This window comes from Leptonotus elevatus, chromosome 11 (genome assembly GCF_054856555.1).
Source record: "Leptonotus elevatus isolate MCC_2025b chromosome 11, RoL_Lele_1.0, whole genome shotgun sequence".
In the NCBI taxonomy this organism is placed as follows: domain Eukaryota; kingdom Metazoa; phylum Chordata; class Actinopteri; order Syngnathiformes; family Syngnathidae; genus Leptonotus; species Leptonotus elevatus.
Genome location: NC_141249.1, coordinates 22117377 through 22137821, shown reverse-complemented (window position 1 = coordinate 22137821; position 20445 = coordinate 22117377). Strand labels below are relative to the sequence as shown.

General features: G+C 41.4%; 3 protein-coding genes across 3 annotated transcripts in view; all 3 read right to left on the bottom strand.

The window, feature by feature from the left end:
• Positions 1 to 112: 112 nt before the first annotated feature.
• plcxd1.1 (phosphatidylinositol-specific phospholipase C, X domain containing 1, tandem duplicate 1) lies at positions 113 to 6715 on the bottom strand. Its single transcript, XM_086090159.1, has 9 exons — positions 6533 to 6715; positions 6376 to 6464; positions 5272 to 5456; positions 4082 to 4169; positions 3851 to 3993; positions 3163 to 3291; positions 2894 to 3049; positions 1558 to 1741; positions 113 to 961 (listed from the first exon to the last, which is right to left on the bottom strand). Exons 3-9 carry the CDS (start codon positions 5302 to 5304, stop codon positions 717 to 719), a joined length of 978 nt encoding a protein of 325 aa, XP_085946285.1. The 5' UTR covers positions 5305 to 5456; positions 6376 to 6464; positions 6533 to 6715; the 3' UTR covers positions 113 to 716.
• A 1158-nt stretch (positions 6716 to 7873) lies between these two features.
• On the bottom strand, positions 7874 to 18068 carry jade3 (jade family PHD finger 3). The gene is made up of 12 exons (XM_086090163.1): positions 17677 to 18068; positions 15608 to 15676; positions 14928 to 14987; positions 14771 to 14850; positions 14536 to 14693; positions 14237 to 14427; positions 12906 to 13117; positions 11815 to 11982; positions 11625 to 11741; positions 11084 to 11557; positions 10718 to 10835; positions 7874 to 9410 (listed from the first exon to the last, which is right to left on the bottom strand). The coding sequence occupies exons 3-12, from the start codon at positions 14974 to 14976 to the stop codon at positions 8572 to 8574; spliced, it is 2406 nt and encodes an 801-aa protein (XP_085946289.1). The 5' UTR covers positions 14977 to 14987; positions 15608 to 15676; positions 17677 to 18068; the 3' UTR covers positions 7874 to 8571.
• A 393-nt stretch (positions 18069 to 18461) lies between these two features.
• Positions 18462 to 20445, bottom strand: part of rp2 (RP2 activator of ARL3 GTPase) — a 9040-nt gene continuing 7056 nt past the window's right edge. Inside the window, exon 8 of the mRNA XM_086088832.1 lies at positions 18462 to 20062. Within this exon, the coding sequence (XP_085944958.1) occupies positions 19979 to 20062 (84 nt within the window). The 3' untranslated portion in view covers positions 18462 to 19978. The remainder of the gene's footprint in view (positions 20063 to 20445) is intronic.

The following is a 20445-nucleotide window of genomic DNA, read 5'->3' as shown; positions in this document are numbered from 1 at the left end:
CGGTTTGGCATTTGCAAATTGCCAAGATTATTGTAAAATGACACGCACTCTTGTCACACAGCTTTGAAATGACATTTATGCTCTTAAGGTGATGTCACAAACTGAACCAACACAGATGTCCAAAAGAGAAGCGGGTAGTCAGTCTTGAATCTTCCATTTGCATTTTTGTATTTTTTTAACAAAAACATTGTAAATAAATGGTCGTATGGTTGGAGGATTTCTTTAAAAGGCTCCTCACTCCGGTGCACTAAGGTGACTTTACCTAATTGCATCACTCAAGCTCAGTTTGGAAGCCACAATTTGTTGGTTTGCAAGAACAATTTATTCAACAGGGATCCTAAAGTACCAACAGAACAATCACTGCAATGCAAAGGAAAGGGTTTCAAAATAAATAAATAAATAAAATAAAATCACACCAAACCTGGAAAACAACACGTTGAGAATTTCAACTGGGGACAACAAAAAATTACAAACTGGATCGTTAATGGTCATAGACTGTAAATTGACATTGAAATGTAGTAGAATGCAATTTTCAAATATAATGAAGTGATAAAAAGTTATTAATCCACGGTTCATTGGCCTTTATTTTAGCGTAAGCTCGAAGACTAACTATTTTTGTCAAATAAAGCTGCTGATGTTTCATTTATTGCTCGTCTTTTTTTTCTGAGAACGGGAAGGAGCACAAATGAGCCTTTTTTAAACCACAAGTTTTGTTGCTAATCGCTTTGAGGCTTTAGTTTAGCATTAAGCGTCACCACAATTGCTGCAAAATTGCCCTCGGTGACAAAGTCCGCAGCCACGATGTTGACGGAGTGCGGGTGGCCGCCGGGCACCTGGCGCTTGAGCCACCCGAGCAGCTCGGGGTTGGTGGACTTCACCACGTCCTGCAGAGACCTGTGCACATTTTTGACGATGTCCTTTGGGGTCGCTGTCAAATTCATCCCGGTGACAAAAAATCCTCCTGAAACAACATTTGAAAATTTAGGATAAACTTTTTTTTTTCTTTTTTTTTTAGAACTTGGGGCTGGCTGATTAATCAATATATTCAATTAAAGTCAACGATGGGAAATCCAGGTGCAGAAAGTAAAAACCCTGCCACAGTTTGGCTTTAGCCACCGGCTAAAGTTTAGCCGCTAATTCCTTTAGCCACTGGCTAAACCCTTTAGCCACAGTTTCGCTTTAGCCACCGGCTAAAGTTTAGCCACTGGCTAATACCCTTTAGCCACAGTTTCGCTTTAGCCACCGGCTAAAGTTTAGCCGCTAATTCCTTTAGCCACTGGCTAATACCCTTTAGCCGCAGTTTGGCTTTAGCCGCTGGCTAAAGTTTTGGTCCTGGATTTGACGCCTCTGCTGCCCACACACACACACAAAGATTTAGTTAAATCCATATCCAGAAAGTAAAACCCCTGCTTCTCCTCAAAACAAGCTCCCGGTGAGCTTTAGCCACAAGTGTAGCTCAAGCCAAACGTTGGCAGGATTTTTACTTTTACTTGGACCTGGATTTGCCACCTGTAATTAAAGTACAGTAATGATCGGCGTTAGTTTTGTGGCGCTTACCAGGTCTGCCTTGCTTCCTTCTGGACTCAAAGTTGGCAAACAGTTCCTCTGGCTCAAACTTGTTGGCCCACCAGTACGTAATGTGGTGCCAAATGTCTTGGTTCCTGCTAACGATGCTGTCGTATTCGTGCGTCACGATCACCTGGTAGCCCGACGACCACAGCTTCCGAAACGTTGGCTCTCCCTGAAACGCAGATGGAAACAATCCAGTAGGAAGACGGTAGCTGAAGACACCAGACCTCGCAAAAATGGTCAAAAAAATTACTTTTCTTTCTAGAAGAAAATCTAAATCAAAATGTTGTTTTTTTTATTAGGAAAAAAAAATACAACTTTTCTTTTATTAGGAATATATTTTTTTTTTTACATTTTTCTTTATCCTCATTTTTCTCGTGATAAAAAAAACCGACTACAGCGTTCCCTGACTTTTTGCAGGTGATACGTTCCACGCCCACCCACGATAGACACCAAAGTGTGGCGAAATTCTTTCTGGCGTAAACAAGCAGCCTCTTTGAAGTTAATTGCCTTCAATTTACTTGTTTTTCTACTTCTCCTGCAAGTGTGCACGGAGAAGGGTGGCTGAAGGAACGAGACAGACATATCGTGTACGAGTAACTGCGATCTGATCTGACTTGCTAAGAAGAATGAAACCAAGGAAAATGTGAACATTTTACACGTTTCTTAATTGACCAAATATTCAATAGTTTGATTAAAAATGTAATAGATTGTGTTAAATGAAAGATAAGAGCTGTTTATATACTCAAATATGACCACAAAAAAAAGGGACAAAAAATAGCAGCATAAAGAATTTTATGATAACTTTTATGACTGAAAAAAAATTCGCTGCCATTGACGACTATAGACGTAAAAAATTCATGTGAACTATTTATATTTAACAATTAACAATATTTAACAACTGTTTAACAATTTTTCATTTAATTTCATTTTTTATGAAAACAATTTTTTATTGTACATTAATAACAGATATAAAATGATCATGCGATTAATCACGATTAAACGGCCCTTATTTATTTTATTTTTTTAATTGTAATTAATCACATGACTTCACTAGTTAACTAACGATTAATCACAGATTTTATATCTGTTACAATATATTTTTTTCTAGTTTTCATAAAAGTGGATTTTTTTTTAAAACTAATAGAAATAGTTAATGAATTTTTGACGTCTATAGCCGTCAATGGCAGTGAATGAGTTAAATAATGGATACCAGCAAATTTAGGGATTTTGTGGTGGCGTATTATTCTAGTCACAGGATTTTACGGGTAATTTGACCTCTAAAGACTAACCGGATAGCATGAAAAAAATATGAAGGGAGTACCATTCTGGGACAGAGTTTGGATTTGAAGACTTTTCGTATCGTGTCGAGCAGCCGCGCGTGATGCTGGTTGTTCATTTCCAGGAAGTGGCTGAGCGACAAGATGACCACCTCTTTGGGATGAGCCTCCAGCCACTTGTCGATCTCGACCATAACTTTCTGTTCGGGGGAACGCGGGGGGACACATTTCAAAGGTTTATTCAACACACGAGAGCACTTGAAATGGAACTGGTCAGCTGTTGCGCGATTGCGTCCGCCTGGCAGCGCCGAACCTCTACGGTTTCCGTGGTGAAGAAGCCGTGGTAGAAGTAGAGGTTGTCGGAGCTATCGTCGGGCTTGGCCCCGATCCGCATGTCCAGGTAGCGTATGCCGCAGTCCAGCTGCAGTGTCACCGATTCCTCCTGCAACACACAGGCTACGTGCTTTCTGTAGGCGTAAAAAGCAGGATCGACGTAGAGGTGACATTTGAATATTCTTCAACAAAAACTAGGGTGAACTGGAAAAAAATCAACAACAAAAAAAAGGTGCGCAAAACGACTACGACGCGGCTATCCGCCATTGTTGTTGACAGACTGACGGGGTTCGCGCGCAGTCGGGCGAGAATTGCCGCATGTGTCGTCATCGCTGGAGGAGTATCCCGCAGACGGACGGACGCGTTTTGAAAGCTTTCCACTCTGGAGCCCGCTTTCAAAAGCGATCGTTTTCAAGCTCGGCTTAAACGGTAAGAAACTTGTGAAGATGCATTAAAGCTAGCTTTGGTGTGGGCGGGGCCTAAATACGCCAACACTGATGAGACACACCTGGGGAAGGGAAGACTCACACAGGTGGACGTGGTTAGACATAACGAGACAAGGGAAGAAACCAGGAACACCAGACAAAAAAAACAAGAACAAGCCCCATAACGAACAAAAAGCCAACCCACACACGACAAGTTGTACGACGCCACGCTAATGATCCTACCTGTGTTTTAGCCCAATTGTATATAAAAGGTCGAATGACGCCACTCGCGTATTTATCCGCCACCTGCAGCATTTCAAGCTGTGTGCCGTCGATGGGGGATTTTTTCTCTTTATCCAGGCAGTACGTGACGGCATTGTGGCTGCCTGCACGGACGGACAAGGGAAGGAAAAACACGGAAATGGGTCGTACTGCCTCGTGCGAAATGACAAACACAAAAAGTGTGCCCCTTACCCGGAATGGCCAGGCGGGAGAGCGGGGTGTCCCACAGGGCTGGCGGAACTAACGACATCCAGGAGTCCATGCGGATCTTGCTCGAGTCCTTGCAAAAAAATATCCGTGTGTTTGTTTGTCTGTCATGGCCGTGCATAAAAGGTGCGGTAAAGGCAGGTGGACATGTTTGGATGGAGGAGCGGGGAAGCATTCATCGAATAACGAAGAATTTGGGGAGAGAGCAAGGAAAGGATGAACCTTTTTAGTCTGGAGGAGAACATTTTATTTGTCATGGCGTACTTTGTTGACAACTTGTAATCATCAAGGGGGATGTGGGTGGGCTATAGCGCCCACTGCCCCCCCCCCCCCCCAACCCAAACTCAGGATACACGTTTCTTAATGCATCAAATATTCTATAAAAACAAAATACATTTTATTCAGTGGAGAGAAAAAAAAATGCTGTCATTTTAATACCGCAATATTTTTGCTCACGGTTCTCATAACAGAATCTAATATCGGCCCATGTTTACTGTATACTACGGAAGCGTATTGCATTCACTTGAAAAAAAACAACCTGTTTTTCTGACTAATTTTTAGGATGCGCTTTTGTTTGTTTTTTGAGCATTTTTTTTATTTTCAGTTTTTCTGAATATTTTTTTTTCTGTCAAAAAATATTCAGAAAAATAAGCAGAAAAAAATATTCTGAAAAACAGGAGGAAAATTTACTCAGAAAAACAGGGGGAGGGGTATTTAAAAAAAACTGGGGAAAAAATATTTTTAAAAAAACTGAATTTTTTTAAAAATATTTTTAAAAAAACTGAATTTTTTTCCCCCGGAAAACAGAGCTGGCCTGTATTTCTGAGTATTTTCTTTTATTTTTTTTACCTCTTGACTTGTTGCAGACTCACTAATAGCGGAAGCGGACACTTTCCCGCATACCTCCATATGCAATAAGATGGTCATATTTACTTACTGGCTCTCAATAAAGGAATGAATGTGTATACTATATTGTGGTTTGTTTGATGTTGCTGAATGTAACCCTTAATTCATAAATATAACTACATTTATTATTATTACGTTCAAGTAGTTCCAGCACAACCTTTTTTTTTTTTTTTTTTTTGCGTACCATGGTTATTAACGCTGTGCGTAAATTTACGCACGTCCTTTACGCACTCACTGCTATCTTGATAAATGAGGTTAGGGTTAATTACCTCCTCTTGCGTTCCGCTTATATTGGCTCCCATGACTGTTCGTTGCTTGCAGCCGGTTTCGGCGTCTCCAATCCCTCACGCGACGCTTGCAATTCTGTGGTCGCTTTGGACTTTTTGCCGGAAGAAAACTCGCGTGGTTTAATGGTTGATCCGCAATGTTGCTAAAGAGCTCTTTATGATGAGGCCTGTACAGAACATAAGGTAGGCAAAGAGTGACTCCAAATCTGTTAAGAAGTGATAAGATTGCTTTTTTGACACAACCGTTAACTGTTACTTCATGGCTTCATCAATGTATTTATTTATATATCTTTTTGGCGCAACCACAAGCTACTTTCATGACATACTTTGTGACTATAATTTTTGGTCAGACAATTAAAAGCAATTGCTTGTATTAAATCCAATGCTTTTGTATAAATCGAGAGATTTTTCTCTGTTCATTTACAAATTGTAAATGTTAAAACATTTAAAAAAAAAATGTTACAACTCAAAAAAAAAAAAAGTTGGGTCAAAAGTAACCCATTTATGAATTTTAAAAAAATGGACCAGTCAACTTTCTGGGTTTTATACAAAAATGAGTCAAGTCAAAGGATCTGACCAATTTTTATGAGTTGTTTTGCACTAAAAGACCAATTTCTTGACTCAAAAGTTGGGTCAAAATAGACCCAAGTAGAGGTTTGGTTCATTTAAGACCCATAGTCAGGGCTGGACTAGCCATCTGGAATGAAGGGCAGATGCCCGGTGGGCCGGCCTCTTTTGGGGCCGATGCAAGTGCTTTTTAATTATTTTTCTCCCTACATTTTAAGACAAGAGACTGGCCTACAAGTCCATTAATCCATTTTGAATAAAGATAGCAAACTGAAACATCATCAATAAACATCAGTGGCAGAACTACATGTTAGGCAAGAGTCAGGCCTAAGTCAAAGTGCCATCAAAATGCCAGGGCCGATTATTTTTGTGCCAGTCCAGCCCTGCCTGTAATTGTGTTATTTTTGACCCAAGCAAGTAAAGATGATTTTAATATGAAATTATTTTCAATTATTTTGTCAAGTGGATAAAAACTAATTGTCTGAGAAAAATAAGAAAGACATAACCGAATCAGCTCACCGGGTAGTTACTCTCTATGCCCGAATGGAAAGTAAAACTGTGGAATTTTCCAACTTTGGAGGTAGTCTCAGAAGCCCCTTTCACATTGCCTGCAAAAAAAAACAGCCATAAAGTGTCTCGTGTTTGTAGTTCCAAGCATATTTTGTTCATCACTCACGTTTTGTCTCAGCCACGACATTGTCGCTCTCTCCTATAGCGTCCATTACGACGCCGAGCAAAAAACAGGTTACACAGATGAGGTGATGACTGAAGGCGACTCGCTGAGACTTTTAGGGCAGCCCTTCGGTATGGTTGTTGTTACTCACGAGTTACTCAACAGGTTTCCAAACCAACAATGCAACCCGTGACAAGTCAACACTTTTGTAGTTTCTTTCATTCTCACTGAATATTATTATGACAAAGTTCAAATGTAGAGGCCTATGTGACAAAAGACAAAAGTCAGAGCACATGTTTCAAAGTGAATATTGTGACAATTGTTCTGACTTTACGCTCTCTATTTTTTTCCCTTGCAAAATATAAAATTTTATATAAATATAATTATAACTTACTGAAAAAAAAGTTCTTGAAAAAAATAGCTATAGTTTTTGTAGTATTCTATTTTTTTTTAATTTAAAACACTCAATATATTGTGGCTTTTTCTTGAAAAATAGGATTTTTTTTTTTACAAATTAGAATTTTTGAGAACATTACTTCTTTTAATATTCTTACTCATTAAAAAAAATATACATGATTTTATTTCTAGTAACATTTCAACTCTTGATTAAAATAAATACAAATCATGAAAACACTTATTTATGTAGCTTTAAGCTAATTTCCCCCCAATTACACATACTGTAAAAATCCTCAAAGGGAGCAAAACGTATTTTCAGAATTGCATGCCTTAATATTATTTTGTTAATGGATAAATATAATACACATTCGGTCAAATGTATACAATATGATGTACTTGTATTTAAAAAAAAAAAACATTTCTTCTTTTCACTCTACTTGTGTGGCAAATGCTGCCCCCTATCGTCACATCACTTCCATTGTATCGCTCATGTGCTAATAATCTTCATTTAAAAGTAAAAATCAAATAGCAACAGCAATTCTAAAGTTAATTTAATTTGTAATATTTATCTAACCAAAACCCTTAATCGTTAGAAAATTAACTGAACAATAATAATAATAATAATAATAATAATAAACCTCGTTAAGTTAAAATCTCATTTGATCATTTCAAGCATGTTAAAATTGTCATCGTTACATTTAAGTAAAATGTATTTCACATTTTAACAATATAAACTCCCTTAGTTGTTAATAAATAGAATTAAACTGAATAAATAGATCAGGTTATAACTATTTATAATCGCTGACTTCAAAAATGCAAAATATTTTAATAATTTAAAAACTAAATAATACAAATTAAACATTTGAACGATTTAAAAATGTATATTAGAAATTAAATTACATGGGTATATCATGTGGGAGATAGTCATTAAAAACAAAACAAAAAAAGTCTTGATTTGCTTCTTTATTATCAAATCGGGGAGGAAACAGGAAAAGAGTGAAGGCAGCAAATATGTGACGACAACGACGTCGCAAACATTTAGACTTTAGTGTTCTCTATTGACGGTGCACATTAACAAACTTTGCATCATTTTCTACTTTAACTTTTTTTTTTTTTGTTCAAGGCAACTTTTCTTAAGAAAATAAACAAAAAAAGATATTTCGAAATAAAACTGTCCATTTGTAGCCACTGTAACAGTTCTCACCCGCCTATTCACAAATTTCTTTCTGGAACCTTCCTCCGATTTTGACTGAAAAATTCACCTACTTGCTGCATTTATGCTAAGGCCAAAGGCCTTAATATAAAAGTATTGCTTTGGTGTCATCTTGGTGCCCAAAAAACTCAACTGAAGAAATGAGATCAATTTACTCAGGCTGCCACTTTAGCCGGGGAAACACCGTATTTGCGTGATGATGTGTGCCTATGAGGGGCGTGGCCTAGTGTGTGACATCAGCAGCAGGAGTCCTGGCGAGTGTTCTCATTTTGTATTGGCATGTTTGGTCCATTTTTCACAACACGGCACATCCAACGGTGCGATGAGGAACGGCGTGCAGCTGTTCCGTAAAAACTTGTGCTACGTACAAATGTGGCGCTAACCGGTTAGCGCGCTAATCTCGTATTCTCACACAATGAACCCGATACTGCCGTCACCTTCGTACGCACTTCGAGGCGGCGCCCAGCGACTGTCTCCCGCGCCCGCCGCCACCGCCGCCCTTCTGCCCGCGACCGCCCCCCCTTCGGGAGGCATCCGGCGGCGGGGGCGGCCCGCCCTGGCGCCGGTGCCTCCCCTTGGCCTCGGGCTCCGAGTCGCTGAGCTCCAGGTCGGGGCAGTAGCCGTCGCTGTCGTGGTACAAGCGCGCGTTGTTGGCCGACACGGGTTTGGGCCACAGTTTCTCCTTGCGGGCGAGCTTGTCCGAGGCCCGCATGTCCTCGGTGGTCCGTACCAGGTTCATAGTGGCCTCCTTGAAAGACCTGCCGAAGTGCTCCATAGCCGACTTACCGAAAGCGCCTTTGTCCGGCGGCTGCTTGGGCGCGTCGGGCTCGCCCGGCGTCTGGCACGAGCTGTCTTTCTGCGCAACCAGTTTGTCCAAGAGGCCGTTTTTGGACGCGCGCTCTTGCTCGGCTTTGCCGTTGGACGAGTGGCCGTGCAATGCGGAATGCAGGGCCAGCGGCTTCCCCGCCAGCGGCTTCCCGACCAGAGGTTTTCCGCTCGGCGGCTTACCTGCCATGGGCTTCCCCGCTACCCGGCCGTTGGCGCGCTCCTCCCGCCGGGCGTGCCCGTGCAGCTGCGGCTTGCCCTGGCCCAAACCCTCGCTGGCGCGCTCAGACACGTTGCCGCTATTGTCCGGGCACAGGGGCCCGTTGGCCGATTTGGACGCGGCGTGGCAGTTTCCCAGGCTGGAGGCTTTGGGCATTTTCAGCTTCAGCGTGATTCTCGGAGGAGGCCGGAACAGGACACTCTCAACCGGGAAGGAAGTGGCGAGGCCTTCGGGTTAAAAAAAAAAACAACAACGCACAAGCGTGAGCAAAAAAGCTTTTCTTGGAATTTTGATGACTCAGCCAGTACGAGTAATCACTCAGAGTACCTATAGCTCTAGTACTTTTAAGTAATTTGAACCAAAAAACATATAAATATGTTTTTTAATACTTTGTCCTGCCCTCCCAAAATCGTGTTAACATGAAGAGGTGGCTTAAAGCAATGGTAGTTATTGCAGCAACAACAAAAACGGCCATCAGGTAGCAGCAGAGTATAAGAGATCAGCCAGGGCCATGTTGCAACAAGTTGTTTTTGCCAGTGGTTTCGCCAGGAATATGAATATCGATGAAAAGCTATATTCTAATGCTAATTGCTGCAAAACAGAAATGGATAGAAATAAACTTTTTCTTTTCCTGATGAAAGAAGAGACTCTAATCTTTCTTTTGGTAGGTTCCATGTTTTTATAGCAATAGAACAGAATATTCTGTGGACCTTGCAATATCAGTCAAAATCCAGTAAAACAGCCGGGAGCGAAGGGGATTGCTTCAGTGAAAATGGCTGCTTAATATACAGTATAACATTTCATTTAACACAACGACAAAAAAATAAATATACTGCGGCAGCTTTAACACATTAGCGAATCATCTGCGTCAGAAAGGCGATTTTATTTTACTTGAGGAAGACTTACCTGAAGTCAGATTTGATTTTGTCTTAAAGGGATACTTGACGCATTGAGACATTTTCAGCAGCAAAAAGATCATATTTTGTCCAGAATGAATTTGTCACCTTCTTGTACAAATAATAACTTTTAAAACTTATTTTTCCACATGCTGGCCACTGAAGATGACATCACCTGTGCTGAGGAAGTGGGTTAACCACCAATCATGGCTCACCCGTTTTGTGGGTTTGGTCAGCAAACTGAGCCATGATTGGTTGCTACCTACTTCCTCAGCACAGGTGATGTCATCTTCAGTCGACAGCAAGTGGAATTTTTTTTATTTTAAAAAGGTATTAATTGTACATAAAAAATAATGAAGTTACCAAATTCATTCTGGACAAAATATTAACTTTCTGCAGCTGAAAACGGCTCAAAGATTCAAGTATCCCTGGTATCAGCAGCATCTGTGAGTACTCGATACATTAACACAATGCAAGTGCCTACCAAATACGATACCTATTAATGCTATTTTCTTTTGTATTTTTAAAACGGCTGCAACATCTCAAATTCCCCTCTAGGAGTGAAATAAGGACATATTATGTTTTGCAAAAACATTTCCCGCATTGAAAGGGGCTCGGTTGAGTAGACGGCAGCTCACCAGCCGAGATCTCCTGGCTCATGAGGGTGACGTGCAGGTTGAACATTTGCTCCTGGGCTTTGCTCTGCAGCAGCTTCAGCTTCTCCCGCCGACTCACCATGTAGCACAAGTTCCTCACCTACACCAACGCAACACAATCAGCACGCATTCAAAATATCACTTGAGCGCATTTAAAAAATACTTTATTAATTGTATTATTTTTAATTGTATTCATATTTATTTGATTAATTTTTTTATTTATTTTTTTATTTTATTTATATAGTTAACCGACTTCCGGCGGTCAAATGACATGGTAGGGTTTTTGTTTACGAATGTTGCCATCAGAGCTAGCGCCCCCAAAAGGTGAACTGAATGAATTGCACCGACCCTCTCCAGGTCCTGCCGCAGGTGCATGAACATGCGCATGCGCGTGTGGATGCTGTCCTGGTGCGGCTGCAGCACCAGGTTCTCTTCGTCCTCCTTGGGCGCCAGCAGGGCCTTGTTGAAGTTGCTCTTCCTCTTCAACTTCCAGTACTGGTAGACGAAGTCCACCAGGCGCGGCGAGAGCCCCACGGCCCGCGACACCTCCTCCGGCCGCACCAGCGCGTAGAACTCCTCCTCCAGCTCCTGCAGCCGCTGCGCCCGCAGGCCCACCTTGGTCGAGTCGGAGGGCGGCGGGGGCTTGGCGCGCGCCGGGCTCAGGCCCGCCTCGCCCGCCGACGGCGCTTTGGGCTTGCTGTGCTTGAGGCAGTACGACTTGAACTTGACCTCGTCGCCCTCGTCCAGGATGGTTTTCATCTCCAGGCTGTGCTCGAAGGCGCACGTCACGTGGAAAGGCGTGGTGCAGTTCTTCACGGAGCACTGCGGGGGGTGACCCGATGGTGAGCGAGTGGCATCGGGTTCAATTCGTGATGTCTTGTGGCCTCACCTGGATGCACGCGCCCGTCTTGATCTTGCACACGCTGCAGATGAGCGACCAGCGGCTGGGTGGGATGTGGGACACTTTGGTGATGGGTTCCATCCGTTCAGGGCATGCGATGCTGACCTGCATGTGGTGGAGGGTCAGAGTGAGCTGAACATCAGATCATCAGAGCATTTTATTTATTTATTTATTTTACCTCTGGGATCCAAAGGGCGCAGCTGACATGCGCCCACTTGGTGCCGGCACGCGTCGCCTTCATAGCCCCGCCCTTTTTGGGACACAGTAGGCACTGCGGGTCGATGCCCAGCACGCAGGTGCGGCACAGCCAATTCCCGACAGGCACTTTGACGATGCCGTAACAGGCCTGGTGGGGGGGAAGGAAGTACGCCATCTTGAGACAGGGTCACTTCGTCATCCTGGCTATATTAGGTGAGTTCACCTTTTTTTTTTTTTCACTCTTCGAACATGTCGAGAGCAGGCACAGGTCAATAAAATACCTTATTATAACTGTGAGCAAAAATATTGCGGTATCACGGTATTAAAATTACAGCTCCAAAATTGCCTTAATAAAAACTGCATTTTTCTCAATTGAACATTCAATTTTATTTTTAAACAAAATATAGAATACTTGCACTCTAAAAAGAGAATTGTTGAACCAATTTAAGATTAAACAGAGAATTGTTGACCCACTTAATAAAATTTCTTCAAGTGGTAACACACGATTGAATTAAGTTTACCCAAAGTGATATATTAAATTAATTAATCCAAAAGTGAATATATTAAGTCTAATTAATTATAAGTTCATTGTTGAAGTTGCTCTTCCTCTTCAACTTCCAGAATTGGTAGACGAAGTCCACCAGGCGCGGCCAGATTATATTAAGTTTAATTAATTATGAGTTTGTTTAATTTAATGTATTCACTTTGGATTAATTGAATTCAATCGTGGGTTACCTTTTGAAGCAATTTGATTAAACTGGTCAACAAATCTCTGTTTAATCTTAAAGTGGTTCAACAATTCTCTTTTTAGAGTGTGGCACAAAGGAAATCTGTACCATATTAAGTTTAAACAAATAAATGCTAACATTCTTTTTTTTTTTTTATTCTTAGCAAGTCAGGCGTGGGCTACTCATTTTGTCACTGGGGCTAACTAGTACAGGCTTGTACCATTTGAAAAAAAATTGGCCGACTCGAGAGAAAAAAAAGAAATATTGAGTAAATTAAGCCCAATTAGAAAGCAGTGAAAGTGAATGATTCCAAAAAAACAGCCAACAAGCTTTTGACAGCAACCTGATGCACGCAGATGTTGCACTTGTCGCAGAAAACCATGTCGTTGCCTTCCTCGCTGTCGGGCGAGCGGCACACGTCGCACACCACGTCCTCGTCGTACTCGATGCCCAGGCCCTCCACCGTCTCGATGGCGTGCCTCATGTTGTCGTGGCACTGGGCCTCCAGCGCCTCCATGGTGCGCTCCATCGTCAGCTCGTCCACTGGGACCTCGCCTGGATGGCACGCACAATTTCATTCACAAAAAAAACAAGAGTATATAGAGCAGGTTTCTCCAACCCGGTAGCGCGCTCGCGGCGTGGATTGAGTGGCTCGCGGACAGATCGCTATGGCTAACTTCAAAATAAAGTTCACCAAATAATACACGGATGGCAAATAGCCTTGGTAGACTTTTACTTTGGAGTTGGGCCGCGTTGTGGCGTGATGGCTAGCTTGACTTCCCTTTTCGGCATTTAGGATTTCTTCATTGTGCTTTTTGTTGACATTATGTAGTTCGGACAAACATCAAAACAACGCTATCCCGAACTCATATTCAATCGCTAATTTAGGATGCTAAGAAACCGCTAGTTAATTATGCCGCCATTGTATGGAACGACACAAATCTCCGACATTAGTGGCTAGCTGTTAGCATTAGCAACGGGTGCTTGGCTGGTAAAGCACTATGAGGTATTTTCATTAGGGGGGGGCATAAATATAATTTTGCCTTCATTTATTTTATAAAACACTTTTGTCCATTAAATAAATGTAAAACAAAAAAAAGTCAGATATAGCCATTAAGATTTTAGGAACACAACTTTAAGCCAATATTAATACCTTGTTATTTTACACATGGACCATGTATAAAATAAGAATCTATCTGCTTAACATTGCACTTAAAGTTGTGTTCCTTAAGTTGTTGTTTTTTTAATGGGCAAAAGCGTTTTACAAATAAATTAATACAAGTACCATGTTGTTGTTGTTTTTTTGCTGATCCAAAAAACAATCCTATCAAAACCGTGACTTTTGTGATCCGCTGCACCGCTAGCATACACGTTCAGCATCATTTTTATTTTTATTTTTTTTATATGCCGACATACTATGCATTTTGTGACCACTGTTGTTGTGTTTGAAGTAAAGTCAAATAACAACGGTGATATAAATGTTGTGAAACATGAGTCGCTCGCTGCCGTTTTGCTTTTCTGAAAGTAGCTTGCGGTGGGAAAAAAAAAAGGTTGGAGACCCCCGGTTACATCTGCGCTTGAATAATGATGGATATATTCCCCCTCAAATAATCTGCGAGCAGACAAATTCACAAATAGCGAACATGCAAATATGTGGGGGTTCCCGCGGCTCACCCATGCAGAGCAGCTGGCTGTTGAGCGCCCGCAGCCAGTAGAGATCCACGTCGTCCAGGTCGTAGCGGCACATGGCCTCCGACAGCTCCTTGATGTTGACGTAGCCCGGCTCCGTGGACTCCTGTCCGGCGCACTGGATGTACTTCTTCTGGTGGCCGTACAGAATCTCCTTGGGCTTCTCCGCGATGATCCTGAACATAAAAATGACCGCAACTGTGACAAGAGTATAAAACACAGCCGTTTCTTCTTCAATCAGGTGACGCGGGACATTTTCAAGGAAAATCAAAAAACATCGCCACCTGACAGATGCCTGCGGGATGGTGTCCGGGCTCGCCAGAACCTGAACCCCTTTCTCCCATTCCTGCTTCCAGGTGTCGGCCAACAGGTAGTACTCCTCCGGCGGGATGTGGTGCGAGTCGGGCAGCTTCATGGCGCTGATCAGGTCTTTTCGGAACACCTGCGAGACAAGCGCAAAGTCGAGGTATGGGATAGGTTCGAGCGTTGGGCACCCGCATATGGCGAGGGGGTACTTACTTCGGCCGGCTTCTTTGGGTCGGCGGCAGGGGTGCCCGGTTTGCTGCCATACTTGTTGGAGCAGAAGGAGGTTGAGGGACCTGGATGCAAAACACGGCACCCAAATGAAGCCATTTTGTCAATTAGGTCGTGTTACGCGGCTGGCGCGGGGACTCACTCTCATTGTCAGAAGTGTCGCTGCTGCTGGAGGTCCTGAGACGCTTCATCCTGTCACATCCTGCAGACAAGATGGACGCCGCGTGAGACCTTCGATAGGCACATATTGTTCACATGCGATCATGCTACTTACTAACGACAACCAGAATTTGGGAGAAAGTTACATGTGGCATTTGCAATTCGTGGTAAGGCTGCTCGATTATGAAGAAAATATTAATCATGATTAATTTGGTAATAACTGAAATCACGATTAGAGCAATAATTTGTTGGGGTTTTTTGGGTACAAAACAAGAAAATATTTAAACATGTAAAAAATATGAAGACAAATAAATGTCTTTGAAACACTATAATTATGCAAGTTCCTTGTGGACCAAAATAGGTCCACTAAATTAGTCATTTAAAAATAAAAAAAGATGCAAAAATATTAATTGAAACAACTCAAAATTTGCATTAATAATATTTGATTTTTGTTTATTATGCCGATTTTGTATTTGTGGAGTGACATAATTGAAATTGAATTTCGATTAATTGCACAGCCCTAATTCACGGGTCTCAAGTGTTTTGATATATAATTTTTTTTTTAAGAATTGGAGAAATATTTGTGTCTACAAGGCTTAAGTCTAGTCAAGCCTCGTGACTCCCAAGTCAAAAAGAGTCCAAATATGCGTGACTACTACTCACCATAAAGCTCCAGTTGAAAAGCATGCTAGTGGCTTCCTCTGATGGATGCTCAAGTGATTAATTTCATCCCTGACAATAAAGAGAAAAGACGTGTGATGTTAGCACAATAAATCTGATGGTCTTGCAAGCTTCTCTGGTCATTTTCATGTTAGTCCTAAGCAGACACGCGTTTGCCGTCCGTTTCGTCAAATACATTTTGAGTGGGAAATCGATATTTCATTCATCATATTGCTCAGTTTTGTACCTTTCCTGTACAACAGCATGTTTCATTTCAGGTTCTCTGGTTATCACTTTTCCCATGACGTGCTAGTGTGTAAGTGGACCAAAGGTGTTGTTTAAACAAGGGACACATGCCTGGCATTCCCCATGAAGGGGTGGACGTGGTCATAGAAGTTCGTGCTCCATACACAAACATCCATTTTCTTTAGCGCTCACCAAGTTTGCGAGTGAGCTGGAGCCGATCCCAGCTGACCTTCGGCGAGAGGTGAAGTACAAAATGGAGCGGTCGCTGGTCAATCACAGAGTACATGTAAACAACCATTCACATTAACACCGACGGAAAATTTGGAGCAGGGCTTCTCAGTTCTGTATGAAAGCTAAAGTGCATTTTGGCAACAGGCTCAACGATTCACTTTTTTTAATCCACAAGTACAAACGAAATTATAAAATGATTCAGTTTTATTTTAAAACTGTATTTGTCACCGTCACTAATCATTAAAACCCAGAAACATGTTTTTCTTGAGAAAACTCATGTAATACAATACGGCATTTTTGATTGGCCGCTACATTTGCAACAACGTTCACCACCCATTCAAATCCATTACATGCATGAGGCCAAAGTAACCAGCAATGGGAACATGCCCTAAAAGTTCTTCTACAAGCTATTCTTAAGTGGAAAAGGAAAATGAGCAACAGAGCACTTGACAACGTCTGCTGTTGACATGAGGGGTTTCCACAACAACAGACATTTTAAGCCAACGACAACGTGTATATGACAATGAAAAGGACGGGTGGCCAAATAATGAAAAATAGAAGGATGCAAGGAGCAATTTAAAATTTTCCCAACATTCATTTAATTACACCAACACTATTCAATCATTGTTTTTATGTATACAGTATTTATTTTTGAAAAACTGCTTTCTGTTAAAGGCAATACAGTAATGCAAATAATATAGACTTTTTCAGGATTTTTTGGGGCGACCTGCGGCCCAGTAACCCACTAGAATATTTATTGTCAAAGCAAACAATATTTTATAATTTTAAGGAGTCAAAATACTCAAAACCAGATGACAACAACGGGAAGTTGGGGAACTCTATTTTTTAAGGATGGCAGTAAATGAGTTAAGAACATTTCAGAGTCTATACTTTAATATTTTACTAAGTAAATGAGTTAAATCCCTACTTATCTGTCTTTCTGTTCACAATAATCTGAACTTCTAGCTACGTACAGTGTATGAGTATTTTCGCCACTACTAAATGCAACTAGCACATGAAAGGGGGGCAACCCTTTCAACAAGCTAGCTAACCAGACGGAGGGGGAAGGGGTCACCGGATATGACGTCACAATAATGGGATCCCGCTGTTAAAAAGAAGCTCGAAAAACAATGAGCAAATTGCGGCAGGAGCTTTGTTTACGTTGCTCCACTCACGCCGCGTTAGTTTTTACTCCAACCGTGGAGTTACTTTCACCCCAGACCAAATGCTAGGTGAAAAAATAAAGCGTCAAAAAAGTGGGAAAAGCTTTGGCGCCAACTCGAGTCGACGCGTCGGAAGCGGGAGACGACGAGGGCCAAATCAAACATGGGCGCCACCACCAGCACACAGACATGTCACTTCCTTACAGTGGAGCCTTTAAAACGAGGGACAAGGTGGGGGGTGGACAACTAAACGCCCGTTTAACCGCCCAGACTGACCAAACGACGAGGCAAGCGTTGAAGGGGATTAATAAAACAAAACGCCTCGTTAACAAAAGACGGCCTGGTTTTTAGAGCAAGCATCCACGGGGGCACATCCTGGCACTCCGAGCCAGGAAACACACGGGCATATTGTTCACACTTCCACCATTTTACCTTCAAGACTAAGCGCCGCGAGGTCCGCTTTATCTCATCCGTACGCCGCCCAGCGTCCAATGCACAGCGTATAGCCAGAAAATAAGTATTTGGCGTGGTAATGGGTTAAACCAAGGGGTTTTAAGGGGGTTCTCCACCCGGGATTGCAGTCAGTCGGCCCACCAACACGGCACAACAGCGCTATTGTACCTCGTGGTCCGCCGGGTCCTAAACCCCTCAGGTTTCAACTCAATCCCTCGTGGGTGCGTTCGATTTGCACACCGGCGTTAGGCGTCGGGACGGGTCGACACGGATTCAGTCAAATTAGTAATTTACAAGCTAGTTATCCAAAATTAATGTGTAAAAAAACCAAAACATGATAGAATTAAAATAATAGAAAAAATGTAAAACTATTCAATCAAAATGACGACTAATTGAAATAATGTAACTTAAAATCAGAGATTATAACAGGTCAACAACAAAAAAGATAAAATAAAATAAAAGTATTTTATATATATATATATATATATATATATACATATATATATATATATACACTTTTGCATTTAATCTTTAATAACTGTTTTCAAACATTGATTTAGGTCCAATTTTTGTAGGCCTTCTGCCCATCTGGAAGATGGTGAAGTTCAGGTCAGACTGATTAATGGCATATGATATGATTTTAGGTGGAAGTGAAAGCTGCCAAGTGTGACTCATGGCTGAGTTGCGCACGAGAGGAAGTCAGCATTGTTGTTACCAACTCCCACGCATCATTTTACACAAAAGAGGGGGGGAAAAGACCAATGTCAAAATGTAAACTTTTACTAAAAAAAAGAAAGAAAAAAGTACAGCGTCAAACATCAATTTGTTTCTATACAAAAACATTCCACAAAGCATATAAAACACATTGTACAAAAAAGACTGATCACATGATGGCCTACATTAAAAACAAAACAGCAAACATGTTCATTTCTTTTTGAGTAAACAAAAGGTGCGCTCTGTCGTACACTTAAGTATAGTACATATACGTGACAATCTTTACAAAGATTTATACATAAATACGAGGCATTCTTGTGCTCCTGATGTTTCAGGCAGTGAAGAGAACCAACACTCGAGCTACATGTTCACATTTTGACAGAAAGCGAGCATTAAAAATAAATAGTAATTAAATATATACAAACAAGCACGTTGACCCGTGGCGGCAAGTAACCAAGTACAAATAGTTAGTGTACTTAAAGCTGCCCAATGCAGAAAATTGATTATCGAATTGCTACTGCCACGCGTGGCCGAAAAATGAAACTGCAACACTCCAGAGGGCGGGAAATTGTGAACAGCTAAAGGTGTTAATCTGCTAGTTAGAAGATGTTTGAGTCATAAATGGTCAAATAAAAAGGCTATTGTAAAGAAATTTTGGGGAAAATTGCTACATAGGGCAGCTTTAAGTCGATTTTTCCGGTGTCTATCCTCTAGAATGTAATTTTTCTCTTTTTCCTCTCAATGGTCACAGGCCTCGACTCACTGATCCAAACACTCATCACGGACACCTTCATGATCTCACAGCAAGTTGGATCTTATAAAACTCTTACAAAAATCCATGTAACACAACTGCAGGTACTGCAGGTTCGGCACACAGGCATTCACCAATTAGCAGAATTTTTGTTTGTTTAATGATTTTTTTTTTTAATGTTGCGTTTGATCACATTGTCCTACAAGATTATCCTTTTGGTCTGATTGAAGTCCATCAAAAGTGGATTTGTCCCAATAATAGTGTCCAAAATGGATCAGGTTAATCATTTTTAAATAAATGATATTTATGACCAAAAACCTGCATATGTGAAGGAAAAGCTAACAAGGAAGATGGCGGTAACAATTCATTTGGACTTTTGTAATTTAGTCGTGTTGACTAACCCACAAGCCAAGTACTATTTTACTTGAAGTTGACTTAGTTCTTCTTTTACCATTATCTTTTTTTTTGGTACGTTTTATTTTCACAAGTATGTGCGCACTTTTGACACCTCCGACGCTAACAAACAGCAAGTGGTAAAAATGTGGACAGCATGAGCGTGAATCTCAATTTCGATTGGTTGATTTAAAATACACGACAGGGTGCTGCACATTCAAAAAAAACTACTTTGTCAAGTCATAAACATGACAGCTCGTGGTTAACCCCCTCTTTTTGTGTTTACGCCCATGATTTAATTACAAAAGAAGCAGCAGCAGGTCTGGATGGCGTGTGGCCCACACTGATTGTAGCAGTGCAAAAAAAAAAAAAAAAAAAGAGAAGAAAAAGAAGTAGCGTACAAATATGGATGGACTTGACTCCTCACAAGCCCATCTGCATGTCGGCGAAGTTGAAGAAGTTGTCCACGTCACGTGAAGATGTGTTCTTGTTGTCAGAGACAAAAACCTGCAGGGGGGGGGGGGGGGGGTTAAATAGACATTCCTTTAATCAGTACAAAAAAAAATTTAAATCAGAAAACTAGCACTGCAAATATTGCACATCATGAAAGTCATGCCATGATTAAATGTAATGTAAAGAATTACACCATTTTTGTTTCAGTTCAGTGGACATTGTGCTGCTCCTGCTGGGGTGTGCACCTTGGCCACTTGGGGGCAGTGTGATACAAACATATGGATACAAATGGAGATGGCCACAAGCTCCTCCCCTCTAAGCTGCAGTAACATTAGTCAGTCTTTGCAGAGAATAAGTCGTTATATTATCGGTCTAAATGTGTTACACGTTATGTGGCTCAGTCCTGCGACATTACAACGCCGCGCTCCGACGATTGC

Coding starts and splice junctions, on each gene's coding strand:
- jade3 (XM_086090163.1), bottom strand. CDS start 14,976: ATGAAGCGTCTCAGGACCTCCAGCAGCAGCGACACTTCTGACAATGAG. Junction 14,428..14,535: donor ATCCCGCAGGCATCTGTCAG/GTGGCGATGTTT, acceptor TTTTATGTTCAG/GATCATCGCGGAGAAGCCCA. Junction 11,983..12,905: donor GCAACATCTGCGTGCATCAG/GTTGCTGTCAAA, acceptor CCCCCCCACCAG/GCCTGTTACGGCATCGTCAA.
- plcxd1.1 (XM_086090159.1), bottom strand. CDS start 5,304: ATGGGAGCCAATATAAGCGGAACGCAAGAGGAG. Junction 4,170..5,271: donor TAAGCGGAACGCAAGAGGAG/GTAATTAACCCT, acceptor TTTTTTTGCAAG/GACTCGAGCAAGATCCGCAT. Junction 3,050..3,162: donor TCACCACGGAAACCGTAGAG/GTTCGGCGCTGC, acceptor TCCCCCGAACAG/AAAGTTATGGTCGAGATCGA.